Source organism: Chelmon rostratus, chromosome 4 (genome assembly GCF_017976325.1).
Source record: "Chelmon rostratus isolate fCheRos1 chromosome 4, fCheRos1.pri, whole genome shotgun sequence".
NCBI lineage: Eukaryota > Metazoa > Chordata > Actinopteri > Chaetodontiformes > Chaetodontidae > Chelmon > Chelmon rostratus.
Genome location: NC_055661.1, coordinates 11,828,059 through 11,852,773, shown reverse-complemented (window position 1 = coordinate 11,852,773; position 24,715 = coordinate 11,828,059). Strand labels below are relative to the sequence as shown.

At 43.9% G+C, this 24,715-nt stretch overlaps 1 protein-coding gene across 1 annotated transcript in view; it reads right to left on the bottom strand.

Moving 5' to 3' along the window:
- Positions 1-50: 50 nt before the first annotated feature.
- The window catches only part of ano8b (anoctamin 8b), a 37,006-nt gene continuing 12,341 nt past the window's right edge, over positions 51-24,715 (bottom strand). The window contains exons 2-19 of the mRNA XM_041935111.1: positions 18,809-18,919; positions 17,773-17,905; positions 13,006-13,144; positions 12,802-12,898; positions 12,417-12,533; positions 12,209-12,336; positions 11,935-12,096; positions 11,692-11,844; positions 11,479-11,605; positions 11,212-11,267; positions 11,030-11,104; positions 8,068-8,315; positions 7,488-7,647; positions 6,940-7,335; positions 5,799-5,990; positions 5,393-5,524; positions 4,522-4,632; positions 51-4,059 (exon numbers count right to left, since the gene is read on the bottom strand). Coding sequence (XP_041791045.1) covers positions 3,322-4,059; positions 4,522-4,632; positions 5,393-5,524; positions 5,799-5,990; positions 6,940-7,335; positions 7,488-7,647; positions 8,068-8,315; positions 11,030-11,104; positions 11,212-11,267; positions 11,479-11,605; positions 11,692-11,844; positions 11,935-12,096; positions 12,209-12,336; positions 12,417-12,533; positions 12,802-12,898; positions 13,006-13,144; positions 17,773-17,905; positions 18,809-18,919 — 3,275 coding nt within the window. The 3' untranslated portion in view covers positions 51-3,321. The remainder of the gene's footprint in view (positions 4,060-4,521; positions 4,633-5,392; positions 5,525-5,798; positions 5,991-6,939; positions 7,336-7,487; positions 7,648-8,067; positions 8,316-11,029; positions 11,105-11,211; positions 11,268-11,478; positions 11,606-11,691; positions 11,845-11,934; positions 12,097-12,208; positions 12,337-12,416; positions 12,534-12,801; positions 12,899-13,005; positions 13,145-17,772; positions 17,906-18,808; positions 18,920-24,715) is intronic.

Genomic DNA, 24,715 nt, shown 5'->3' with positions numbered 1-24,715 from the left:
AAAAATGTACATTCGTGATTTTGCAGGAACAAGTTGGTCACAACACAAAATGCATTTGAAATAGTTTTATTAACTATTTTTCAGGTCTTACAAAAATATGACAAAATAAATTAAAAGAAATAAATAATCCCATTTCCCAGTATTTCTCTTTAAAAGATCTTTTTTTTTGTACAGTGGTACATTGGAAGAGCATATGATGTTCAGTAAGTGAGGCTTCCATGAAGATGTCATACCCTAAACTCTGAGGTTAGAGTCAGGTTTTAATGTAGCTGTGGTGAGAATCTCACCTTTTCAAATCCACTCTTAAAATCCAGAACAAATCAGTACATTTACTAAATTCAGTCCTTCCTGACTGGTTTCACATTAGACTGATGGTGCTTGTAAAGAGTCTAGATAAGCCCAAACCCTTAAAAAGAACCCCTGTTGCTGTGAGAGTGAATTACAGACCGCTGATGGGTCTCAGCCGTCTGAGCTGCTGTCCTCGTGCGAGGGACGCCTGTGCTTGGCCCGAGAAGACAGTGATGGTGCCGCCTCTGGCATGGGATGCCTCCTGATGAAGCTTTCAGTGATCTGTTCATTTACTTCACCTCCATATTAACCATGTGCAGAATTAGTTGCTGCTGCCAAGAGTGCAAGGATGAAAGAAGTGATACGCTTGTTAATGTTATTGATTTCGATTATATGAAGTTGTACTGTAAGTTTTCCCTGAATAAGGAGGAACTACAAATATGGAGGCATGACCTAAACTCCACTGGGCTGCTCCAGTATCAGCAAATGCCCTTCTCACGTTAGTCACCTCAGCTTTGAAAGCGGTTCCTCATTTTCTGTACAAACTGCCACAGACTTTCAAATGACGATTTATGGACTCTATTGCATCATGGTGTCACTCATCCCTGAACTCCACATGCTGCAGGAATAAAGGTTTTGATGAGACAACGCTCAGTTACGCTCACCATCCTGATCTCTACCCTGTGACTAATACATATATTCGGTTTCTCTCAACCTTGCACTTCACATTTATAATGAACAATGATTTCCAAGTGTAAAAAAAAGAACAACAATAAAATGATAATGTGACCACACAAATTGATGCCCTATTTCCTTATTGCATTTCACGTCAGTAAGATCTTTTTGTCTGTCTGTGGAAGTACGTTTTTGTATTCTCTTTAGTCTTGTGACTGAAAAGTGGATTACACTTAATTGTAAAGTTGTTACCGACACATGAAAGCAGCCACAACATACACAGACGTGTCTGAAGCTCATTGCCATCATCACCCCGACAGTGGACAGATTCTGTAAACACAAAGCAGGCGATGAATGAGATTATTGTTATTATTTTAATTGTGAGTCAGGGGGTATCCGTCGCAGTAGAGATGAGACAGGAGGGAGGTGGGAGAGCCGACAATGAAAACTGAAGGGACACAAAGGAAGGATGCATAGAGTCTGGCTTGGGATAATGTAAGTAGGGTGGGTGCTGTGGGTCAGGTTAGTCTAGACTCTAGTATTACATGTAAGTCTCCAACAACTCAGCGTTATTGCCAAAATCCTTGCCAGAGGTGGTGGTGTGGAAATGCATAGTTAATGTTTCTGTCCCTCAACCTCCAGTGTGATTGCCTCTGAAACTTTTCTCACTGTGTGCTTGTGTATCTATACTGTCACCGTTATGCATTTTTCCTCTCAGACTGCAGCCTGACACTCTAATTTCGCTGCCCCTACTGCATGCTGACGACGAGACACTGATGTTATGGGCGACAAGTCCATAGTAAATCAGAACAAGCGGTTCAGCAACACGTTTAGCTATGCAAATGAAATCTGGCACCACCTTCTGGAGACCTCACAGAAGTGAAATACCGTTTAATGGTAGATGATGGCCTGTCTTACTCAAGTAACACAATGTACGCCATAAACAGCGTTGATGTACATGATTAACAAAACATACATACATCTTGGGTTAACAGCATAATCCGAAAAATACCGCTTTGGTTAAAAAGGAAATTTCCATCATCGGCACTGCGACAAAGCAGTGCAGTAAATGGTGTGTATAAAAAAATCTATGGAGCTCAACATAAATAAGAGCAATTACTGTAAAAAAAAATTGAAACATTTAGGAAATCCCATAGTTGCTGGGAGCAGGAGCAGGTGAGTAGATAGCATGTGCTGCGTGAAAGGAGGAAATCGAAACAATCCAGCTTTTGCATAATGTTATGAGGCAGGCTGGTGTCGGTCCGCTCTCCTGCAGAGGGAGAGACGGTTCTATGCAGGGCGTAGGGGTTTAGTGCAAATGTTACTTCTTTAACTCAATGCCAAGTCTGGTTAGAGTGTGTGGAATGGAGCGCCATCTGTGTTTACAAGGCGCTCTACGGGCTTGGATGGAGAACAGCACGCAACAGGCCTCCATGCTCCATTTTCTCCAAATCGCCTTCATCTACTTCTGCTGTTTACATTTTTTTTTTTTTGCTTTTCTTGTAATTCTCTTCCACTTGCTCTCTTGGGAAAAGTACTGGTATGTGACAGCTCGACTTACTGAAGTCTTTACTTCCTTTTTGAACAGATCTGCTTCTGTCACAGGATGGGAAGAAGTGCGCAAACTCAGATATCACCTCTGCTTTGAAAATAAAGCTGGTGACATCTCGGGGATGTTTATTAAGGGAGGGTTTTGGTGTGATGATTGGGAAGAGTAATTAAAACACTGATCAATATTGCTTCCATTTTCCACTTCAATATAAAAGTGAAGGGCCCAAGAATTCCTCACAGTTAAAAATGAGACAATATCTAATGATCACTTGGGTTGTGACGGCTAAAAACACTCGCAGTAGTAATTTGATGTACAATCTGTGATCCTTTCATACCACTTTATATGTTTTTTAATCTTTTCCCTCCACAACAGGCTGCTGTGTCCGAGTGGGAGGCCAGCGCGATGCTTACAATTTATGACTAGAAGGAATCAAGAAACACAGCTCTCTGCTTTAAAGGCTTAAAAATATTAGAAACGCAGCTCATGCATTTCTTTATGTATTGCAGACAAGGAAGGATTTGTACGTTTGCGTGTGCAAGGGAGTGTGTGTGTTTTTGTGTGTGTTTTTATTCGTCATGACAGGAGGGCTTACGTCTTTCTTATAAAGCCTGTTTTTTTTGTCTCTCAGCAAAAAAGCAAACCAAAAGTCATCTCTCATCAGTTTCGTCTTTTCCTCTCTCTGCTTCAAGTACCTCTACACATAGCCTGTGACAGCACAGAAGGTAGGTCAGGCCTTTCCTCACCGTAAGCACACCACTTCTTCAGCTGAGATGTAACCAACGACAACTTTGATCTCTATGGAGCTACTAGACTTTAGAGCCGGCCGGGTCCAAGTCCGTTGAATGTCCGTTCTCTGACCCTTCCCCTCCAGGCGAGGGGATCTCGTCTGGAACGCCATTCAAGTCAGACCTGGACGGCTGTCTTTCTGACGTCTGCGATGATGATCCTTCCGTGGATCTGGGCGGCGCGGCCCCGTTCACACACGCCCCCCCCTCAGATTTCCCAAAGTTAAACAGTTTCCCAGGGTTGAAGGCTTTGCTGGGTGACTGAGAACGCTCCTGAGAGCTGCTACCTGATGATGAAGATGATGATGCTGTCGCCGTGACATTAGTGGCCGTGGTGGCAGCCGCAGAAGCCGCAGCACCTTCCTTCTTATTCTCAGGTGACTTGAGGAATTTAAAGCTCAGGAACCCGGGCAGCTTTGGCTCACTTCCAGTGGGTGACTGAGGTGAGCGGGCGCCACCCGAGGAGAACTTGCTCTGCAGTGGGATGATCTGTTTCAGCTTCATCACGTTATTGTTGGCCAACAGAGAGCTGGGCCTCTTGGGTTTGTCCGACCCACTGCCCCCTCCGCCTCCACCCCCGGGGCGTGATTTGCCGCTGTGACTTTTGTCGTGGTGGTGATCCCCGGAGGAGTCGCCCTTGCTGTCGTCCCGTTCCCTCTCCCTGCGGGCCATATGCTCCGCCTGCCTCTGCCTCTCCTCCTCCTCCCTCTTCCTCCTCTGCAGCTGCTGGTAATGCTGCTGCGCCTGCCGCTCATGCTTCTGCACAGGTAGGGAAACAGTCCCACAATGTATTTACTAGAATCAGCACTAACCCAGCTAACCATTACAATACTGCAGTGCTACCCATCGAGCAAATGCCTTACTAAGAGTACCGCATTAGTACTGCAGGGACCGCTACAGCCTCATCTCTTTGCTATGTTCTGCAAATTGTGTTTCTCAAAAGCATCATTGCTAAAACATCACCAGAGGTTTAAAACAAGCAAATTATCTCCAAAAAGAAAGCTGCAGTGCAGCAGTACAGCATGCTTGCAGCAGAGTTTGGCAACTCTTATGGCTACTGCTATGGATTTGTATTATATTACAAAACTTTGCACATAATGAGTCTTTTGAGGGCTTGTTCAAACTGCCTAAATAATTCTCGAGCATGAACTCTATCAATCTCTTGCAACTTTGCCACAATAAATAAAAATATTCTTGTTCTCATGCTGCAACATCACTTACCTTAAAGGCCTCCCTGCGCTGATAATCCAGTTTAGCCATCTCCTCCCGGACCCACGTAGGAATGTCAGGGATGGCCACGTGGATGACGTACTTCAGGAGGATGGCAAAGTGCTGCAGATAGACAAGAAATAAATGAAAGCACAAACCCACTCAGATGTAGGGCACAATGCTTCCGAGTACTCTTTAAAGGGTATGTTAGTTGAACTAATTCTTGCGCAACATCATTTGGGCCGTGAAATGCTGCTCCTGATAGGCCTGACTTCATTATCAGGCCAAGACAGAGCTGCAGGCTGTTTACCTTTTTCCAAATATAGGCAGGCACAGAGTGCAGAGCTAAGCATCTAAATATGTTCCAAGTAAGAGGAAAAGGATGAAGAGAGAGTCAATTTATCTGGTCAGGGTTTTCATAAAGACTGGCTCGTTGGAAACCCGGGGACAGCATTTAAGTTGTGCTTCTGTCAGTCACTAGTGTGGAATAAGAGATAACTGTTGCGAGACACCTCTTGGTTTGGGTGTCTGGTCAGACACACAACACAATGTTATGTAAGACATATGTGTATATCGTAGAATTTCCATATATACCACCATATATACATTTACACTATCTATTTTACATCTTTAACTATCAGAGAGGAATTTGTGACACGTTTCTGTGTCGCGTTTGATACGGTGATATATACTGCCGCACATCTCTCTGCAGGTAGACGCATTCACACAGCAGTGAACCTGTCTGCAGCATAAATACCTGGCACACTTTCTGATTACAATACGTTTTGTTGTGCCGGGTCACAAAATGCTGGTGCCCAGGGAAAAGGTGGAGAAGGCACGGCTCTAAGCCTTTCAGACAGACTGGCAGACTGACTGGTGGTACCTCGAGGATGACGATGGAGATGATGGCCATTTCAGGGCTGAGCCACGGGAAGAGACGCTGTAGCTGACCACACTGACCAATCAGGTAACAATTCACGATGATGGCAATCAGGCCCATGGCTTCCATCGCAGTCTGTGAAGGAAAAAATATATACTTTGCTGCTTCTTAACACTGATGCTGGAACTTTGTGCTACACTCTGCACATATGAACCATTTTAGTTTAGCCCATTTTAGTTCTGTTCAGTTATTCTAGCTGACTATTGGTAATTGATCAATCTAATACGATTGCTACACAGTTACATTTACATGACCGTCAACTTCCGAAATAGATTATTACAACATTACTATAATTGTTCAAACTGTCTCTTTGGGTGACAGCAAACCTTTCAAAGAGTGTATTTCTGACCTGCCACTGGCCGATGCTCTCCACTCTGATTCCAAAGGGCCTCTGCAGGCCGGTGCAGAGCTTAAAGGCATCACTGCGGATCTCAATGATGTTGTTGATGAGAGCACACATGGCAGCCAGGGGGAAGGCTGAGGAGAAGAGCACCACGTAGCCAAACTGGACAAACATCTCTTGGTAATCCTGGAAGGTGTCCTGAGAGGGACAAAGTGGACCATTAAACCACAGCGCTAGTGCAGTGAATGCTACTATTTGGTGACTAGAAGGCTCCATTTCTGTAGACCAAATGAGGTTGTTAGCTGTCATATAGTCATGCATGGCCTTTCACAACCCAGTGTTATTCACATCACACTCAGGACACTTCACTGTCATGTAACTGAGAGGGGTGTCCATTGGATTCATGTTGCAGTGCTTCATGTGGGAAACCTGATCTAAGCAAGAGGAGGATGACAGCCAAGTGCTGTTTACCTAATATTATACATCTTTTCTAAATGAAACTAAACCATTTCCAACTGTAAATCATGAGGTTATGTTTTGGCAGATTCTGCGGAGAAACTCATCACATCTTGGGTTCTTAGTTTCATGGAAACCCTTACAAAGAAATCCGTCACCCTGGGTGTTACTCTCATGTTTTAATATATCATGACTAGGGGTAATGATAAAATTCTGCTTGTCCATTGTAGAGATCCGGGAAAACAAAATTCCACCAACAACTGCATCAATGCAAGGAGCACGAGTCACCTACAGCTTTCTAAGGACTTAAATTTATCAGAAATCATGTCAAATTAATGAAAATGAATTTTTGAATCTCAAATGTGGCTAAGATGGCACGGCACATGCAGTTCGTTCCCTGCCACTACACAGGTGGAGGCTGCAGGTGGATGGTAATGGTAAACAATAGTAAAGGATGTGTTTTTTGGAAAGCTGTAGTAACCTCTTTGCCCCAGTCAACGTAATTCTTGCCTGAGTTTGTGCTTGCCAAATCTCTACAGCAGAGGTGTAGAGTGAAGTAGTCCTAATATGAGAATAATAACACCCATGTTGACAAATTCTGGAAATTATCTTACTCAAAGGATGCAAATTGCCATCCTTTAAAAGCCTGCGTAGAGTTTACAGAAATCGTTTAGTACACAGTCCTTCTTACAGAATAAGTCTGCATGCAGCTCTCCATCTCAGCCTGAGTGAGCGTGTTGCTCTCCCTCTCTTCAGGGGGGTCCATCCACGATTCCCTTTTCGTCTTGGGCTCGGGTCTCTCTACGCTCCTGCCCCTTCTTCTCTGTCGCAGCGACGTGCTGCTCTCAGACCCAGAAGGCAGCGGGGCGGCGCTGGCAGCAGCACCGGCAGCAGAACTAATTCCCTCAGCCACACCGGTCCCTCCCCCACCTGACTCCTTCACATCATGGATGCCATTATCATCGTCGTCATCACACATTTCAAACACAGACGCAGGGTCCATTCCTTTTTCCACCATAGTGGGGCTCCCCTCCTCCAGGAAACTGTTGTCCATGGGGGGTCCACTGCAGGCTGGCCTTCTGTCCACCTTAACAACAGCAACAATGCAGTTTACTACTATTACCACTAATAAAAACTGCTGTTACTATAGTTGCACAGACCTTTTTTAATATATGATCAAAGCACTACAGTATAAGCATATTAACACCCCATAAATTTATATTATCACACAGCTGATACCTTCTCTATGAAGCTGACTTTCCTCAGCTTCAAACCGCAGTCGATCACACTCTCCTCCTCCGTCTCCCCTTCACTGAACCTCCCGCTGTCAGCCTCGTCCCTCTCACCTCCCTCCTCCTCATCAGGCACCCCGCATCCTCCGTTCAAACACTTCTTTTCCCTGATAGAGGTTGAGCAGACGGGTAGACGTCAGACAAAATGTGTGGCGTTCACCAGTCACAGTGGCGTTCTGTCTATTTCCTCAGTGTCCGACTGGCATGAATCATAACCGCATGCAGACAGGCAGTGGCAAGTGCGGAGAAACTGGCTTTTTATTTGAACCCAAGTGAGTCTGTTTGTAGTGACTAATAGTTTGAGCGTTGGTGTGAATGACAACTGGTAACACATACATGTCACTGTTCATCACACTGATCTGATGGGAAACCGTCAGTTTCTTTTATTGCCTGTGTCAAATTGCACTGGTGAAGGATTCAGTTCCAATCTTTTTGACATCCCGTGTCAATACTTGAAAAGCTAAAACTGAAATGCACATTTACGAATTTTTTTATAAACTGAATAAGAGTTGAATAGTGAGTTTAACCTTCTTTCTGATGGCCCCAACCCGGGCCTGGTGCCCCTCAGTCCAGGTCCTGGCATGGCCTGGTCAGTAGGAGAGGCCTGGGCTTTTCCAGCTGCCAGCCGGGCGTATTTTAGGAGCACTGAGAGCAGCAGGTCCCACACAGCTCGCAGTGTGAGCTCACCCAGCTTGTGGCGCTCATACAGGTAAGGCTGCAGCACCTCCTTCACATTTTGAAGGAACTGGCGTATGATGAGCAGAGTGGCCAGCATCTGACCAGGACAGAGGGAAACAGTCATAAATCACTAGCTGCCACACTGAGTGAAGATACAGGGAATATACTGTCCAACTAATTAGAGCATTTAAAAGACATGCAGACAGCTTAGGATGCATGAGGTTAGAAATGGCAGGATGGAGAGATAGAAGACCAGCAGGACAGACGAGAGGACATAATAGGCTGAGAAAGCAGTAGGATACACCCTGATGGAACAAATGCAAAAAATCAATCAAAGCACAATTATCTTTATCCACAAGCAAGTCACAATCCGCTGAACGGTTCCCCATACATTAAATATTTCATCTGTTAGTGATTGGAGTGTGTCCGGAGGTGCAACAAAAAGGGGCAGTGCAGCTGCAGTTGTCTGGGCACCGTGATTCACTGTGGATGTGCCCTGTCAATCAATCAATCAATCAATCAAACTTTATTTCTATAGCGCCTTCCAACATCCAAAAGGAGCACAAGGCGCTTAACAAAGAAAATAAAAACAACAAATAAATTAAATAAATTAAAACAAGTAAAAAGAACGAGACAACTGAAACAACACTGAGGCCAGTGGCTGATGAACATGGGCATTCAAGGCCTTTCAGTAATACTCATACCTTGCTGAACAAATGCAAATCACACACAGCAAGCTCAGATCAGAACTAACTAAGTCTCACAGCAACACTTACAAAATAACTGACCAAGGTGGCGGCAGACCAGCAGGCAAAATTACTGATTTTGTCAAAGGAGTCTGGTGGCTTTGAAAAAAACCCTTTAACTTGAAAGATAATTTAAGTTTGTTACAACTTCACTCCATTTCGTGGGGATACGCTTCACTACTATTTGTAATAAGAGTGCACTCAACAAATTGAATAGAGAGATATGAGATCACAGAGAAGTCTGACAGAGCAAGTAGCATATGCATCATGCTCTGCTGCAGTAATGTTGCTTTGATTCCACATCTCAGCAGTTACCCTGGCAAGGAACATACTGTCAAAACTGTTGTAAGTTGTAAGAAACCAGAATCATCCTTCAGCACTCAAAACTCAGCGGTGAATATGTCTTCAGCCCATTAATATACACCCAGAGGGTACACACGTACACACACACACACACACACACACACACACACACACACACACACACACACACACACACACACATACAAAGAACTGCAGCATCACAGCGCTTACTATCCGTTATTGGCTTTAATCTGAAAGAAATTGTTTCCAAGTCAAATAATGCTGACGCACAATATACTATGGCTGCTCGCTGCAGCATGTAATGCAAAGAGGAAACCACAATAAAGTCCTGACAAACACGCAGACAGAATGTTATTTTCAGTGTCAGTGATGGGAAACCTCGGACATGGAGAAGAGGAGATACTGTTTTCCCACTGCTCGCTACAGGGCCGATCAGCACAGATACGTCAGAGTCAGACACTGGCAGAACCAGACAGACAACACCAGATGGTTTTCACTTCAGACGCTGAATGGACGACGCCAGAGTTTCTGCATGTTTTATCCAGGTTTTTCTTACCTTGGAGCAGCTATTGTCGTCTATTAATTTCACTGCAGTGTGAAAAATAACTGAGAAGAATCATGTCTGCCTGTGTTTTTGTTATTTTGCTCTTGCGTTGCAATGCAGTTGTAAGTGGAAAAAAATTAAATATACTGTGACAAATATTTGTAGGACCTGGTTTATAATCAGACTTGGGAAAACTATGAAGCCAGGTGATGTTAACAGACTGTGACAAGCCCAATGAGGTGGCACTCTGGCTGAGAGTGTAACAGAGACTGACAGACAGAGTGAGAAATTGAGGTACGAGTGGTGAGAGTCGTATGAGGAAAACAATTCACGCAAACTGCACGAAAGGAAAAGGCCAATAAAAGGCCAACAAAAACCAGTGTCAGTGTTTCCCTGTGTCAAAGAGGAAAAATGGCAAAACCACTCAACTACTCTAACTAACATGATGCTCACACTGTATGCAGGTGAGGTGGAAGCAAGCTGGAGGGATGAGACGTGAGGTTTCCATCAGTCAGAAATAAAAGCACCAATCATTTAAACAATCAGACATCATCTTTTGACGGCTACAATTTGAATCCTCTGCCACAACAAAACCGCCCATCACTCATGTTGTCTGGAGAAAGCCACGTGTCTACAAAATCAGTTTTTAAGAAGCAAGAAAATCAGGATTATATTTGACATGAAGATATTTTTAAATTACAAACTGGGATGACTGAATCTGTAGTGAGTAAACATGAATAAAACAAAGAAAATGGTTTTGAAGTTGAAGAAAAAGTTTGAAGTTTCAGGGTTTCAGGGTTTTCACCAGACAAGTGCAATGAGAACTACATCACTTTATACAAAGCAGGTTGGTAGTTCAAGTTCACGTCCTGATCGGCACAGAGCATGCACGTTCAACAAGGTCAAAAATGGACCTTTGACCTCTCGCCCAGACAGCGGATGCACAGTGATCATACTTTGGACTTGAGTAAAGCCCTGAAGAACCAGGGAACAGACACCACAAGCATCTGGATCTTGAAGAAGAGGAAAGGCAGCAGATTGACCCGGACCTGCCGCGTCAGACTCCTTAACAGAGACAACACCAGCAGCATCTTCCACAGACGGACAAATGGGTGGATGAGGGGACAGACGGTAATGGAAATCAATGCATGTAAGCAGAGAGAGCAAAGTACGACACGTGACAGAGACGTTTCTCACCTCTTTCAGCCGCTCCATGTCTTTGAGGTAGAATCCAATGTAAAAAAGGCTGAGATAAGAATTTACAAACTGAAACTGCAAGGGAAAGAAAAAGCAGGTGTCATTCAGAAGAAGTCAACGTTTTTAAAAATAAGATTCTTCATCACATGGGCAGTTTAAATACTCGTTAATAAAACACTCACAAGAACCATTTTGATGATGAGATTTTTCTCATAGGCACTCTGGAGTCTATAGTTTTCTGTGGAAAAACAATATAAATCATCTCTCATTGTACCGACTGAACCACCTATAAACAATTTAATTTAGTGTAAAATTAAAGCTTATTCCTAATTAGACTTCACAACAGATTACTGTGGATCCATGAAGAGCAATTTTATGAAGATTATCCTCTATAAGAGATGCTCTGCTCTGAATGCAGATTTGGATGGATCTGGAAGCTGGACTCTCACCCATGTCATTGAGCCAGCAGGCGATTTTCCTGTACACCTCGTCACATGCAGTCACAGTGATAGCTAGCATGATTTTGGGGATGAAGCGAGCTAGCCGAGGCATTTCCTTGATCCCCATCACAAACTCCTGCAGAGACACAATCGAGAGAACATCATCGAGGCTGTGCGAGCAGCTGTGTTCAGCCTTGGACCAACATTTGACAACTGACTGACCTGCAGCTCGAAGCAGATGAGCATGACCAGGAAGACAAAGCAGAGGCAGAGGATACAGATGGGCAGGCTGACCAACCACCTGAACACACGCCTCCGCCACGGAGGATAGTAGAATTCCTCGCATCCTGTTATGGGACTGCAGCGCTTGACTCCCTGCAGAAAGAGAGCGAGTGTGAAAGAGCCTGAAAGAGGAAAGGAGGAGGACGGAAAGATGGAACGAGTCGGAGTTTCAGTGTCTCTCACCCGGAACTGAGGCCGCGGTTCCTCCAGGGATTCAGCAGGCGTGTCCAGCGTTCCCCACTTGTACGCCAGCTCGGCCCCCCTCCTCTTCCACCGCTCCAGAAACAGAGTGGCCCACACCACGTTGAACAGTGCGAACACCACACAGCAGATGTCACGGCTCGTCTGAAACAGCCCGGGCACAAACAGGCAGGCGCTCTTAGACTGCGATAGGTTGATCGGCATTTTTCGGTTGGTGATTTAAGCTGTTTCAGGCTATGATAGCTTCTCTCCTCACCTGATCTGACTCGGTGAGCATCCACAGCACAAAGCCAATCACAGCAGGATATAACATGGAAGTGGTGTAAAATCCCAGCCAGGCAAAATACATGGCAATCTTCACCCCGAAGTAGTCACAGATGTCATCTGTAAAGAGAAAAAAATTCGAAATTGTACTTTTGTGTGCATTAATTTGCATCTGTGCGTGAGTATCTTGATCTTCTGACCTAAGGGCTGTTTCTCACACACAGCCTGGACCCAAGACTTCATCAGCTGACCGAGGATCCTCTGCTCATGGAGAGGAAAAACCTGCTGGATCACACCTCGCGCACTCAGCTCCGGGACTGCAGAGAACGCAAGTTGAGATTACTGTTCACTGAATTTGTTAGCGAGAGAAGCACAGATAGAAGAGTCAATACTGCTAATGAAGATAAAACTAAAACTATCGACAGCCAGTGAACCATCAACTCCATCTCAATTGGCTTCTTATGATTTTAAGCCCAAACCAAGTGAGGGTTTATTTCCAAAGCCTGCCAACGAGCTGCCTTCTGTTTTATAAAGACAAATACCACAGTGTTTCACGACGCTGTGCTGATAAAGGATGCAACTTACTGATTGGCTGGCCCTCCAGGAAGTTGATATTATGAAGCACCTCTCCATGTTTGGCACGTAGATTGTCCATCCAGTATTTAATGATGCTCTGCCTCTCCTGCAGCAAACGAGGAGAAGGAGGAGGGGGTGAATTCAGGTAATGCCTTGACAGCATATTTACTTGCGTGTGCGTGTGTGTGTGTGTGCGAGCGCGCTGACACTGACCTGTGACGTGAAGAAGCACAGCTCGCTCTCGATGTTCTCGTAGATGTAGTCCTCCTCACAGGAGAAGCTTCGTGTTCCTCCGCCAAACTCGGGCTTCACAGCTTTCCTCAGTCCCATCTCCTCAGCACCTCGCAACAAACTGCAGGACAACAAAGAGAGGCCTTAAACCAGAAATCCACCCACTGGCAGGGCTACAGAGCTGTGTGGGCCTCGGTGGCATTGGGATTATTCTCAGTATGACTGTTCAGCGTAAATGGTTATTTTTTACTGTAACCTTTTACGCTGATAGTACCTAAAACCGCACATTTCCTGTTTAATGTTAATATTAATCAGGAACAATATTGATAATTGATTAATCTTTTAACTAACATATTAAGTGAAAAAGCAGAACATACTCTAGTTCCAACTCCTTTCTCTGTTTTAAAACATGAACATAGAAATATAATGATTTTGGCCTTTGGCCTGCTGGCTGGGTGGTTGGTTCTGTAGACTTTAGCTCAAAATTGACTCAAAATAAAGGCGTCCTGGCATCCATAAGGACTTCTTCATTGCAAACAATTCCACTGTATAAAGCTGGGATCTGTACAGCTGGCAGATGCTGACCAAAGCTACTGCTGCTGCGCACATCACTCTCTCAATTTAAAGACAGACACTTGTAATTTCAGCTGCAGTGCAGTGATGCAGGTGTTTAATACACTGTAAGGAAAGAAAGAACGTGACACACAGCCAGCTGTGTAAGACGAATGCAACAACAGTAATGATGTTACTGTGAAATCCAGGATACATTCAGTGACACCTGACAGACATCATTGTAAGATTGAGACATTAATTTAACACGTTTTAGACCTGCCTGTGTCACATTAATACCTGGACATTTAAGTAGATTATATTATTGATGCACCTCTGCTGACTAAAGCCACACAAACTGAGGCTTCTGTGCTTCCTGCAGTTTTTATTAGGACCAACCTCTGTGCTGAAAGGTGGAGAAAATCACTCGAGACAACTCCACTTACTGTAAAAATAGCTTTACTGATCTTATGATAGCTACATTGGCCCTTCCTCTGACGCTCCATGTTAAGTTCCACTCTGTTTTACTAAAACGCCAGCCCTGAGGATCAGAGAAATTTGGGGCTACGCTCAAAACATTCAGGGCTGAGGCAGCACGCTCACGGCGGCCGTGTTCACAGGAGGTTTTTTGTGAATGATGCACACTTTTTGGGGGAATCTGATGTTGTGTCAATTACAAATACTGAGGCAGTCAATTTTCCATGTTTCAAACACCTCATTTCGTTGAACAATACAAGCAATTTGAAGATGCCACTCTGTGCTCATTGTGATGGGAATTGTTTGGACAAAAAATTCGTGAATTTGTCAAAAAAATCATCAAAAATGAAACAATTCTTAGTTGTAGTCATTTTGTGGATAGAAGAACCAATTCTGACAAAACTCTTCAGCTGCGTAGAAACATTTCACAGTAAATTACCACAGTGTGCTTGGCCAGTGTTTCACAGGATTAAGAAAACCAACAGCAATCAACACAATGACCAGAGATGGATTGTCCTTCATCGTGTTAAAGCCATCTGAACTCTCCTCTGATGCCTTAACCTCATCATGCTCTCTCATCTTCTCATTTCCCATCCGCCCCTCCTCTGCATCTCCTCCTTCCTCCAGCCTCTCTGACTCCTTTCCCACTCTTCATCCTTTTATCTCCCAGAGTCCTCTCGTTTGTCTCCTTCTCCCCCCTCCTCCTTCATCCCATCATCCCTTTCTCCTCTCCTTCTGCCCTTCCCAGCGGCTTTGTGCTAAAATGAACAGTAATAATGCAGCACCACACCCTCTGTTACCTCCAGGCTGACAGCTCACCTCGCTCTCTCTCACATGTACATATATATATATAGTTTACACACACACACACACACACACACACAGGAGCACAGCCTAGGTGGCCGGTAACATCCATCCATCATGTGGCTCCAGGCACTTGGAGGAGCAGCACAGAGAGGTTTGTCCAGCACCATGATGGATTACAGCAGAAATGTGAGATGTAAGCTTCTGTATCACCGCTGAATACTGCTTAGCGCGCAGCACCATCACAATAAAGGTCCTTGCCTGAGAAAAGAAAAGCTGTATCTGTTTAAACCAATTGTTTCGTAATGCAGCCAATAACTGCAAGGCCTTTCAGAGGTGTGCGGCTCCTGCTGCTGCCAGGAATCTTAATGAGATTCCCCCTTTCTTATTTAATCAAAAACTTTATTGCCTTTTACACTTTCTATCCCCAAATACAAGGAGTCTTAATTTGGGGACACACTCCATGGGAATGTGTGGACAAAGCTAACCTTGTGAAAGAGTAGAATACTGCTGAGGGAGAGCAGTGCACGTAAGGTTTATGCTAATGTAGCAAATATCCATCAGATGTAATGTAGAAACTCAGCAGAACAGGAAGGCATACTGTAAACTGCCCAGTCAGAGCCGAGGAACGAGCGATGGATGGTACAGTACGCCAGCTATCATGAGAGCAGCACTTTCCTGTGCGTCATGCTGAGTATTTAATTGCCAAAATTGTACTTTCTGTTGTTTTTGGAGGAAATAAAGGGAGCATTCCTGAAAACAGCACAACACAACAGCGCTGAGGCTGTGAGCCCCAGCTGTTTTGAGGTTGATCTCATATTCGCTTTTAAAACAAACATGTAGGAGAAAGAGCAATGTCATTTTTGGTTGACAGGCCAATATGAAACAATATATATGTTAGCAAACACACCCGGAGTCCTCAGCTGGTGCTGTCACAAAGCTGAGGGAAGGATTGAAAGGAAAACTCTCTGCGGTTCAGCCTGCAAAGAGAACGGCTATTCAAGGTGAGTTCTTTCTGGGTTATCTGTTCTATCACGTGAAATGTAGGTCAACCTACGTAGAAGCAGGTGTGTGTGTGTAAGTGTGTGCGTAGAGAGAGAGGAGAGCGTGCTTCGTGTCACACAGCAATCATTTTCCTGGAGCGTTTCATCTAAAACCCACTAGCGCCCTTTCAGAAAGCACTCTCTCAATCCTCCGACCACATCAGCCTCCCTGTTCTTTTCTCTTTCTGCCTCCCTCCTTCTCTCTTGCCTCTATCAGTCTCTCTTTCTCCGCTCCTTCCGGCCATCTGTCCATTCCCATTCCATTTGTGGGTAAAAGGTTTGGTTGAGTTTGGTTGGGTTTGTTTGCTTCTTTTCCCAGAGAGCCGCTGTTCAATGCACAGTCAGCAGAGAGAGCTCAACGGTTTATCAAGAGGTGAAATGCAGTATGGAACAGCGGGTGCCATCCTCGTCCCTTGGATTGTATTTCTCAGTATTTATACACCAAAGTCAACGCTGGGATTAAAATGACCCTGGGCTCATCCTCAATTCCCCCGGGGGCTTTTTTCAAAACAGGAGACTGTGTCTGGGCCGCGTAATCAGAGCAAATACATACCATACTGTTTCGCCTGGCTCTTAACCTTCTGCAGAACTTTAAATAACCTGCAGCAGAGCAGTGGGGCCGATACACTCGGCATCATGGCTGCTTCACTAAAGATTCACTGTGCGTGAGCTAAACTCTGCTGTCTGCTATAGCTGCAGCTAAATATAATATAATAAACAAAGGCACAATTTTACACCGGCACAAAATAGCAGGGATATTTTTGTCTTTAACGTCCCAGCTCCAGTAGTAGCATTTAAAAATAACTAAATCTCAAACTACAAGAGGAGGCAGCGATACAAACTGTATTATTCATCTGGAAGATCGCTCATTTTCAAGTTACTGCTGCAGCATGCCTGCATTTTGTCCAGGGTGATAACATCACACAGCTACACCTACGACAGCAAAGCAGACATCACACAGCGGCTTGTCTTCTGGTGGGATGGTCAGCATGGAAGGAATATTTTTCAAAACAAATAACAAAAAAAATAAGCCAAAATAAAGAAATTGGCTTAATCAATAAAAAGGAATTTCATTATGAATGAATTTCTTGCCGAGAGTTAGATGAGAGGACTTATACCACTCTAATATCGGCACACAGGCAAGAGAGGGTTATCTTAGCTTAGCATAAAGCATAGCTCAACTGGAATTTTTTGGATAGATTAAACAAACGAGATATAACATGCTAACTAGTAGGCAGAGCCAGGCCAGCCATTTCCCTCTGTTTCCAGTCTTTATAGGAAGCTAAGCTAACCGTCTACTGGCTGCAGCTCCATATTTACCCTACAGACATGAGAGCAGTATTGATTTACTCATCTGTCACAGCCACGACCATTCCTCGTGTTATTGCCCTTGTATTTCCTCTGTTTACCTCTCCCGTTTTCCTGTCTGTCTGTGGTGGCACGCCACAGCTCTGTCCTGATTGCGGCTCGTTCACTTCACCTGCCCAGCCTGCACATCTGCCTTCCATCGACAGAGTATCTTCTCCAGTTCTCCATCCACTCATCGCCGGATCACTGTTTCAGCCACTGCAGGATCACTCATCTGTCTGCTCGCCAGTCTGCAACCGACCTCCTACCTCCAGCCAGCTCACGCAATGCTCCCCCATTCATCCACCCTGCCCAGCTGGCCCTGCCATACCTCATTGCCCTCACGCCCTCTGTCTCACCCAGCTATTCCCCCTCTCATTCCACCTCCATTTCCTTAATGTAACAGGAGAATAACAGATTGATCAGTAATCAAAATAAATGCTAGTTGCAGCCATAGGGTCAAGAACGAGCATGTAAGAAACAAGCGACTAATGTGTTGCTAACTATGGACGACCTCTGCAGTCCTTACTTTTCATACGTAGCGGTGACGAAGAATGCGTAGACTCGTGTGTGCTTATGATGTCGGATTTGGATGATGAGCTCTGGGATTCCCAGCCGGATGTGGTTCAGTAGCCATAGCAACGTGTGGTCATCTGTAGTGTCTGTGGAAGGAAATGAAAAATAAAAACCATCAACCGTACCCACGCAGCACCGTACGCGAGAGTCTCGCACAGTCTTGTACTATTTATTGCTGAGCAGCAGCTGGAGGTTAAACGTTGTACTAACAAACACTTGAGAATGACTCATGACTTCTTTTCTGCTTTCTTAGGTTCAGGCTATGGCTACGAAAGTTAAGTGAGGTAGTATCACCAACATCATAGTCATAGCCCTCATCTTTATTATCAGCTGTATATAACTGTAGTCATATCTGCTGCTGCAGCTAAGAAACACTCTCTGCTGCTCAGCGGCAGGTTGGGCTCTTTCAGCTCGGTGAGATATATGTAATGATCTAAAATGAATGTAAATGGGAGAAATTAAAGAAATGAAAGAGTATTACTTTCTTTCTTGCCGGGGCATGGCAAATTTGGAATGAAATTATAGAAAAGGAGCACATTTTTGTGGGGCTGCAGCATTAAAATGAAAGAGTGTTTCATAATGGAACTTTTGTGTAAACTTGCATAATGCAAATGTATCTGAATGTGTGCGCTTTTGTACTTCTATACATGTGCAGACCAATATTTACACCTTAAGAGTGGAGTCGAATGAATTTACAGATTAGACAGAACATTATCTGTCAACTTTTTTCATTCAACTGATGAATTGTGAAAATAAAAGTCACTTTTCAAGCAAAACTGCCATTTGCTGGTTCCAGATCTGGACTTTTTTCAACAATTTTAATCAACTAGCAGATTAAGAGATCACCAAAATAATCGAGGGTAAGGGTTGACCATTAGGTTAGGGGTGCATTATGTCAGCGAGGGTTCCTCCATAGAAACACAAGCATGTGTGTGTGTGTGTGTGTGTGTGTGTGTGTGTGTGTGTGTGTGTGTGTGTGAGTGCCTGACCTGCAAATGTCATGAGGACATCACAGTTCTCTGTGGGCACCGTTTTCATCCAAGACTTATGAGACATGATGTGTCTCCCAGCCTGCAGCAGCCGCTTTCCAAACAACTTATCTGAGAGGGAGAGACAGACAGACAGACAGGCAGACAGAGGGGAGGAGAGACAGGCATGTGGAGAGAAAGAGACCAAGAGTCACCTTTTCAAAGTGAAACATTGTAAGGAGCAATGACATTTTGGCAACCTCCCTCTCCAAAAGTCTTACCCCTGCTGTCCCATCACACACAGACAGACACACACAGAATCATCCTTCTCGATTGGACAGATTTAAATGTCACGCCGCTTTGACAAAGAACACGAGATTGACAGAGCTAATCCTGCCCTGCCAAGACCAGAGGCCACACATTGTCCACACCCTCTGCACTGTCACACACCCACACAGACACTCGGCTCAATCAGCCCAACACATGTAAGTGCAGCTGTTTCTCTGTGTTTTGATGTGTGCTGAGTCTCAGGAAGACCCACAAAAAAAAAGCCTTGAATAATAAAAGAACACTCCTCAAGGTCCGCAGCATTGGGAAATTTCAACTATTCTGAATGTACAGCCAGTGTGAATTCAGCTCCTGTGTAGAATTACCTTGTCTCTATTCCAGAAGTCAACAGCGCACCAAAAATAGCTCTACTGTAGCCACACAGTAATGTCACATCATAACACGGTCGCCCTTATTGCAGCAGTCCGAGGGAAAATGCACAGCACATATTTCTTCTCGGGTGAATACTGCTACGTCATGGAAATATTTGCATTTTTAAAACAGCGGCAGTTTTTGTGTCCAGGCTCAGATGAACTTATCTTCGCTGTGGCACCTCATTCATCAGTCACCGATCCTCCGGGGTCTCACATTCCCACCCATATGTACTCGGACAGGCAGCAGTGCCAGTAGTTTAAACAGGAATAAGTGATCCCGTAACCAGTGTAACCTCAGACCCTGCTCAGCTGTCAGAGGACAGTTTGTGAAAACCATTTCCTGGGTCATGAATAATAATGACAGCAGCCTGGAGAGAATGCCCGCCCCACTGCAGCCTTGTGACCACTGAGGCATGCAGTGTCAGAGGAGCCGGAAAGTGGGGCACTTTCCAGGGATCATGCACTGGCATGTTTGGTATCACAATATTCAATCAAGACTATAGTATTTATTTATTTTTATGTCTCTTAAAACAGTAGAACTGTTTACGTCCTGCTTCCATGGTAACAAAGGTCAAGGCCAACGCAGGCTGTAAATTTAACCATGATATCACCACTACAAGCAGGACACTGTAAATCACACAGAATCTCTGTTCTGTGGATCCAATAAACACCTGTCACATAAAAGCATCATTGCGCTACTGCTGGATGCTGCTCTACTTCCTGGAACAGAGCGGTGACAGAGAGGGACACACAGTAGGGCTTCCCAGGAACAAGCCTGATGGCCCTTTCCTAAGAAAATATTTGTTTAGCTTCCACGTTCACAGTACTGCATATATACACATAACGTGCCACATGCAACACAAAGCTGCTGCACAAACCAAGTCACTGTGCTATTTTCAACATCTGCTGGTAAACGTTTCACTGGCTTATTTTCAGAAAAATTTGGTCTGGTGGCAGAGCCACCAATCAATATTTTTACATAACCAATGAAGGAAATTACTGAGTGTAATTGAAAGGGGTCACAAGAAGACCAAACATAAAATTATCACCCTCCTTCAGCCCTGCTGAGCTTTTTCATCTATTTTGGATGAATGTTTTGGTTTTCTGGCCCGTAATCTCCACTCTCATCCTCATTTCCAGCCACAGCAGGCAGCTGCTTTCAGCTAAAACGCTATAATAAACTCCCTGTGCACTACCTGCCTAGCACCAAGCAGCCGACAGACAAAGTTTAGCGACTCATACAGTGGAGCGTTTAGCAGCTTAAGAGCCAGATATTTTCCTCAGGAGTTTGTGGGGACCAAAAACAGAGCTACAGTGAATGTTGGCAAGACAGACATCTCCAATTACTGTCAGTGTCATTTTATACATCTGCTAAATAGTTTGCTTTTGCTCTGACCTCCAAACTTAATCATAATATTCTAGCATTGTGAAAATATCGTTCTACTACTTCTGTATCTATATCATTTAATAGTCTCTATTATAATCACAATAATATTGCAGGTTTTATCCCCTTGTCTTGTTGCTCTTTTCGCTTCCTTCCTCCTCTCTGGGAAGCACCAATTCTAACCTAAAAAGTTCTATGTACATAAATTGAAGTTTCACCCAGTAAATCCATGGATTCGTCTACCTTTTCTTAAAGTTCATCTTAGTGTATTTGGCTGGAGATGATATTTTACATCAAGATAAATCAAAGTTATAGTGATTATATAAGTGAGTTATAAAGTTGTACCTGCAAACAGAACTTGACTTTGAGGTAGCGTTACCATTTGAAGGATCCATCTTCAGTACTTACAAAGAGGTTGCGACAACTTAATCTGGTTCCACACTGCTCTTCCCCTCTGAAGAACATTTTCAAACATCGCAACAGGCCGAACAGGAAACAGAGCGAGGTATTTTGACTTTTTAATCTTGAGTGGTGCTCCTAGATACTGAAGTCTGACTGGCTGTGCCACTGTGCTTCAGACGAAATGCTGCAGGCAGAGCTGCGACATGACAGCAATTCTAATGAGTCCTGTATTCATCACTGAGGGCAACAGACACACACACAGACACACAGACACACACTCCTGGAACAGTCAGCAGATTGGCTACCACAATGCTTCAATTTATGAACCCCAATACTGAGCATGTGTTCAGATGGCTTGCATGCATTTATGTGTTTGATACTTGGTTGAACATGAACAGTGACTCATACATCGCCCATCAGGGCATCACTGCAGGGACGAGGCCTGTCTGACAGGGTTGTGTGTGGAATGGTGTGTTTTTGCACTACGCAAACAAACCACCTCTCAGCCTTCATGGGAAACGGCACATCTTAGACCATGGCCAGCTGAGCTGAACAAAGGCTGTTTCGCTGCAGGATCATCAGCTCTTTTCAGGGTCACCATTAACTAAAGCATCGACAATCAATAACATGATCAGATTTAAGAAGTAGAATGCGGGATAGTTACAGAACCTCTTGAAGACTGCTTATTGATATGAAGTAAGGAAATTGTTGCATGTGAATTACTACCTTAATAACCCAACTCTAACCATTAATAACCCTATCCCCCAAAATAAGGCACTAATACGTGCTTTATAATGACTAATAAAGAGTGAATATGTACTAATATGCATGCTAATAAGCAACTAGTTCATGATAAATATGTGTACCTGAATGTACAGTGTCACCAAAGTTTAAATGCTTAAAAATTGCATCCAGTTTTCTGAATATTTTTAGAATTTCCCAGTTAGGTGATCTCTGTATACAATATACTAGCAATTACATAGAAAAGTTTATGTTGGCACAATAAGTGAATTTCTGAGCTTGACAGCCCCTTTTGGCCCTGTAACAGAAACCAGGTCGGTGTTGAGCAGGTTGGCCCAGGACTAGCAGTGATACACATGAAGCCTGTATTACTCATGGCCTTCACAGCGAGACGACTGTTCCAGGGCTAATGCTTATCAGACAGCAGCCAGGCAGGCGTAACAAGCAGGGTGTCTCTCTGTGATCTGAGTTGCTCTCTGAAGCATTTCTGTGGGGTGTTTATGTGCGTGTGTGTGAGTGTGTGTACGTCCGCACAGGTATTTGTTTATGTGCCCGTGTGCGAGCATGAGATACAAAATGCCAGATTAATAGGGTGTAAATCAGTTATGAAACTCAGGCGAAGCACTAAAATGAAGGTCACAGACACTTGAGGAAAGACTTGATGATGCATTCGCTGTCTTTGCTGGCTGTTTGATAACTCTCTGGTCTTTACGCTTGGCTGGTGTAGCTTTGGGTCAACTTAGAAGATTTTACGTAGTCTAGTAGGAGTTAATTAAAGTTTCGGGCTCCGCCTTTAAGCAGCTGGAGAAATAGTTTGGATTAGCTTGAAAGAATATGTAAACTGTGTATTTCTAGTTGAAGAAAGTAGACAGTCTGACTTGATATTATTGAAAGCAGACCAAGGAACACAGACAAACAACGACGGTTTATACAGATTTTGTCCCCTTATGTCCACTTAAATTAAATGCTGAACTCATTCATGTATGCAGGATTGAGTCTGAGACCAGTTGTGTCAGCGGTTAACTTGATTATCAAGTGTTTAAAAAGATGGCTTTATTTTGCATTTTCTTTATTATGTTAAAAATAACCATACACGTAGATAATGCTTCGACGGTTTGGAAAGGGGCAGCAGAAGTATAGAAAACCTTAATGACCTTTCTTAGCAAGTTGATAAAAAACTGTAACTAAATACAGCACTTTGCACTAGAACATATAAAACTATTGTCTATTTTTAAGTTCACGTCACATTTCTGAAGATACTGTATGGATAAAGCCGTGGCAACACAAGTAGCCTGTGCAGTATGGTTCTCTACAGAAAGACACTGTGTCAGGTACAGTGATAACCTGCAAGATTCTTGTTTTTCTGGCAGTTACTTAGCAGTAATTGCTTTAGGGTTTTGCATAGGGGCCACTCAATGACACTCACCACAGCTTCATACTGTACATTTCATCCGCCTTATTCTGCTTCAGTAGATATAAAACACATCACTTTCAAAAGAATAGAGGATTTTTTCCAGACAAGATCTTGAACAACACATGTTATTAGCAGTAATATTAAATATTAATAAGATACTAGAGTGTATTATATGTATCTAGTTCTTTATTAAATATTATATGTGTATTGTATGGGAGAAGCCCGTTTGTATAACCAAGTCTCCAGTCATAGGGCAGCGACATGTTTGCTGAGTCACCACCATTGGTCTCTAATTACAGAGGGGCAATCAGGTGATCACTTCACCTGATGAAAACCGTCCTTGTCATTGTATGGACAGCATTAAAGTGAAACAGAAAAGGATTCACACTTAAGAACACAAAAGCAGCATGAGGGCAGAGCAGCAAATGTGGAACTGATTTGTGCTTCAGCTTGGGTTCATATCAGGCGAAAATAAACATATTACTAAAATCCTTTGCTGTGAGTGGTGGGGCAGCTGTTAACAGTGGCACATTAATGCCGACATACAGTTGCCATCATTAGGAGACAAACTGTTCCCCTTTCTGACTGTCTGAGGCCTGCAGTGCAGATTTACTGCACTGATACGATGCTGAGGATTTGCACATTAAAATGCACCTCTAGAAAAAGATGCCTCTCTAAAACATGCCTGGAAACAGGGTGTATTTCCTGGGAGGCTGGAGACTAGAGTAGGATTTATATCTTCTCAGTAGCGAGTCATTTTGAAGCTCTGCTCTTAGAGAGGCAGAGACAGACACAAACACAGATATAATGCAATAAAGGTACAGACTGACAGAACTCCCAGCAGACAGCGAGAGAGCAGAGCTAACAATAAGACAGGCAGAAAGCACTTCCACTGTCACATCTACTGAGTGTGTGAATGAAACAAATGACCCTATTAGAACGATTATGTCAGTAAGTGGGACAGAGAACCTAATCAGGTTCACACACCCAACAATTTCCTTAATTAGAATCATCTCCTTCTCTGACTCTCTACGTCGCCATCCTGCACAGACACGTCCACACCCAGCCATGACGGACCATAAGGCAACACTGCTGACAGACAGTGCTCTTTCAAACCTGTTCTCAACCCCCTAAACACACACAACGCACAGAGGGGCAAATACAGACACACACACAGTAAAACAAACACACACACATGCAGACAGAAACAAGAAATATCACATCACTGCATGCAGACATACAGTATATAGAGGTGTAGCAACAACGTCCATACTGAGTCATCAAAT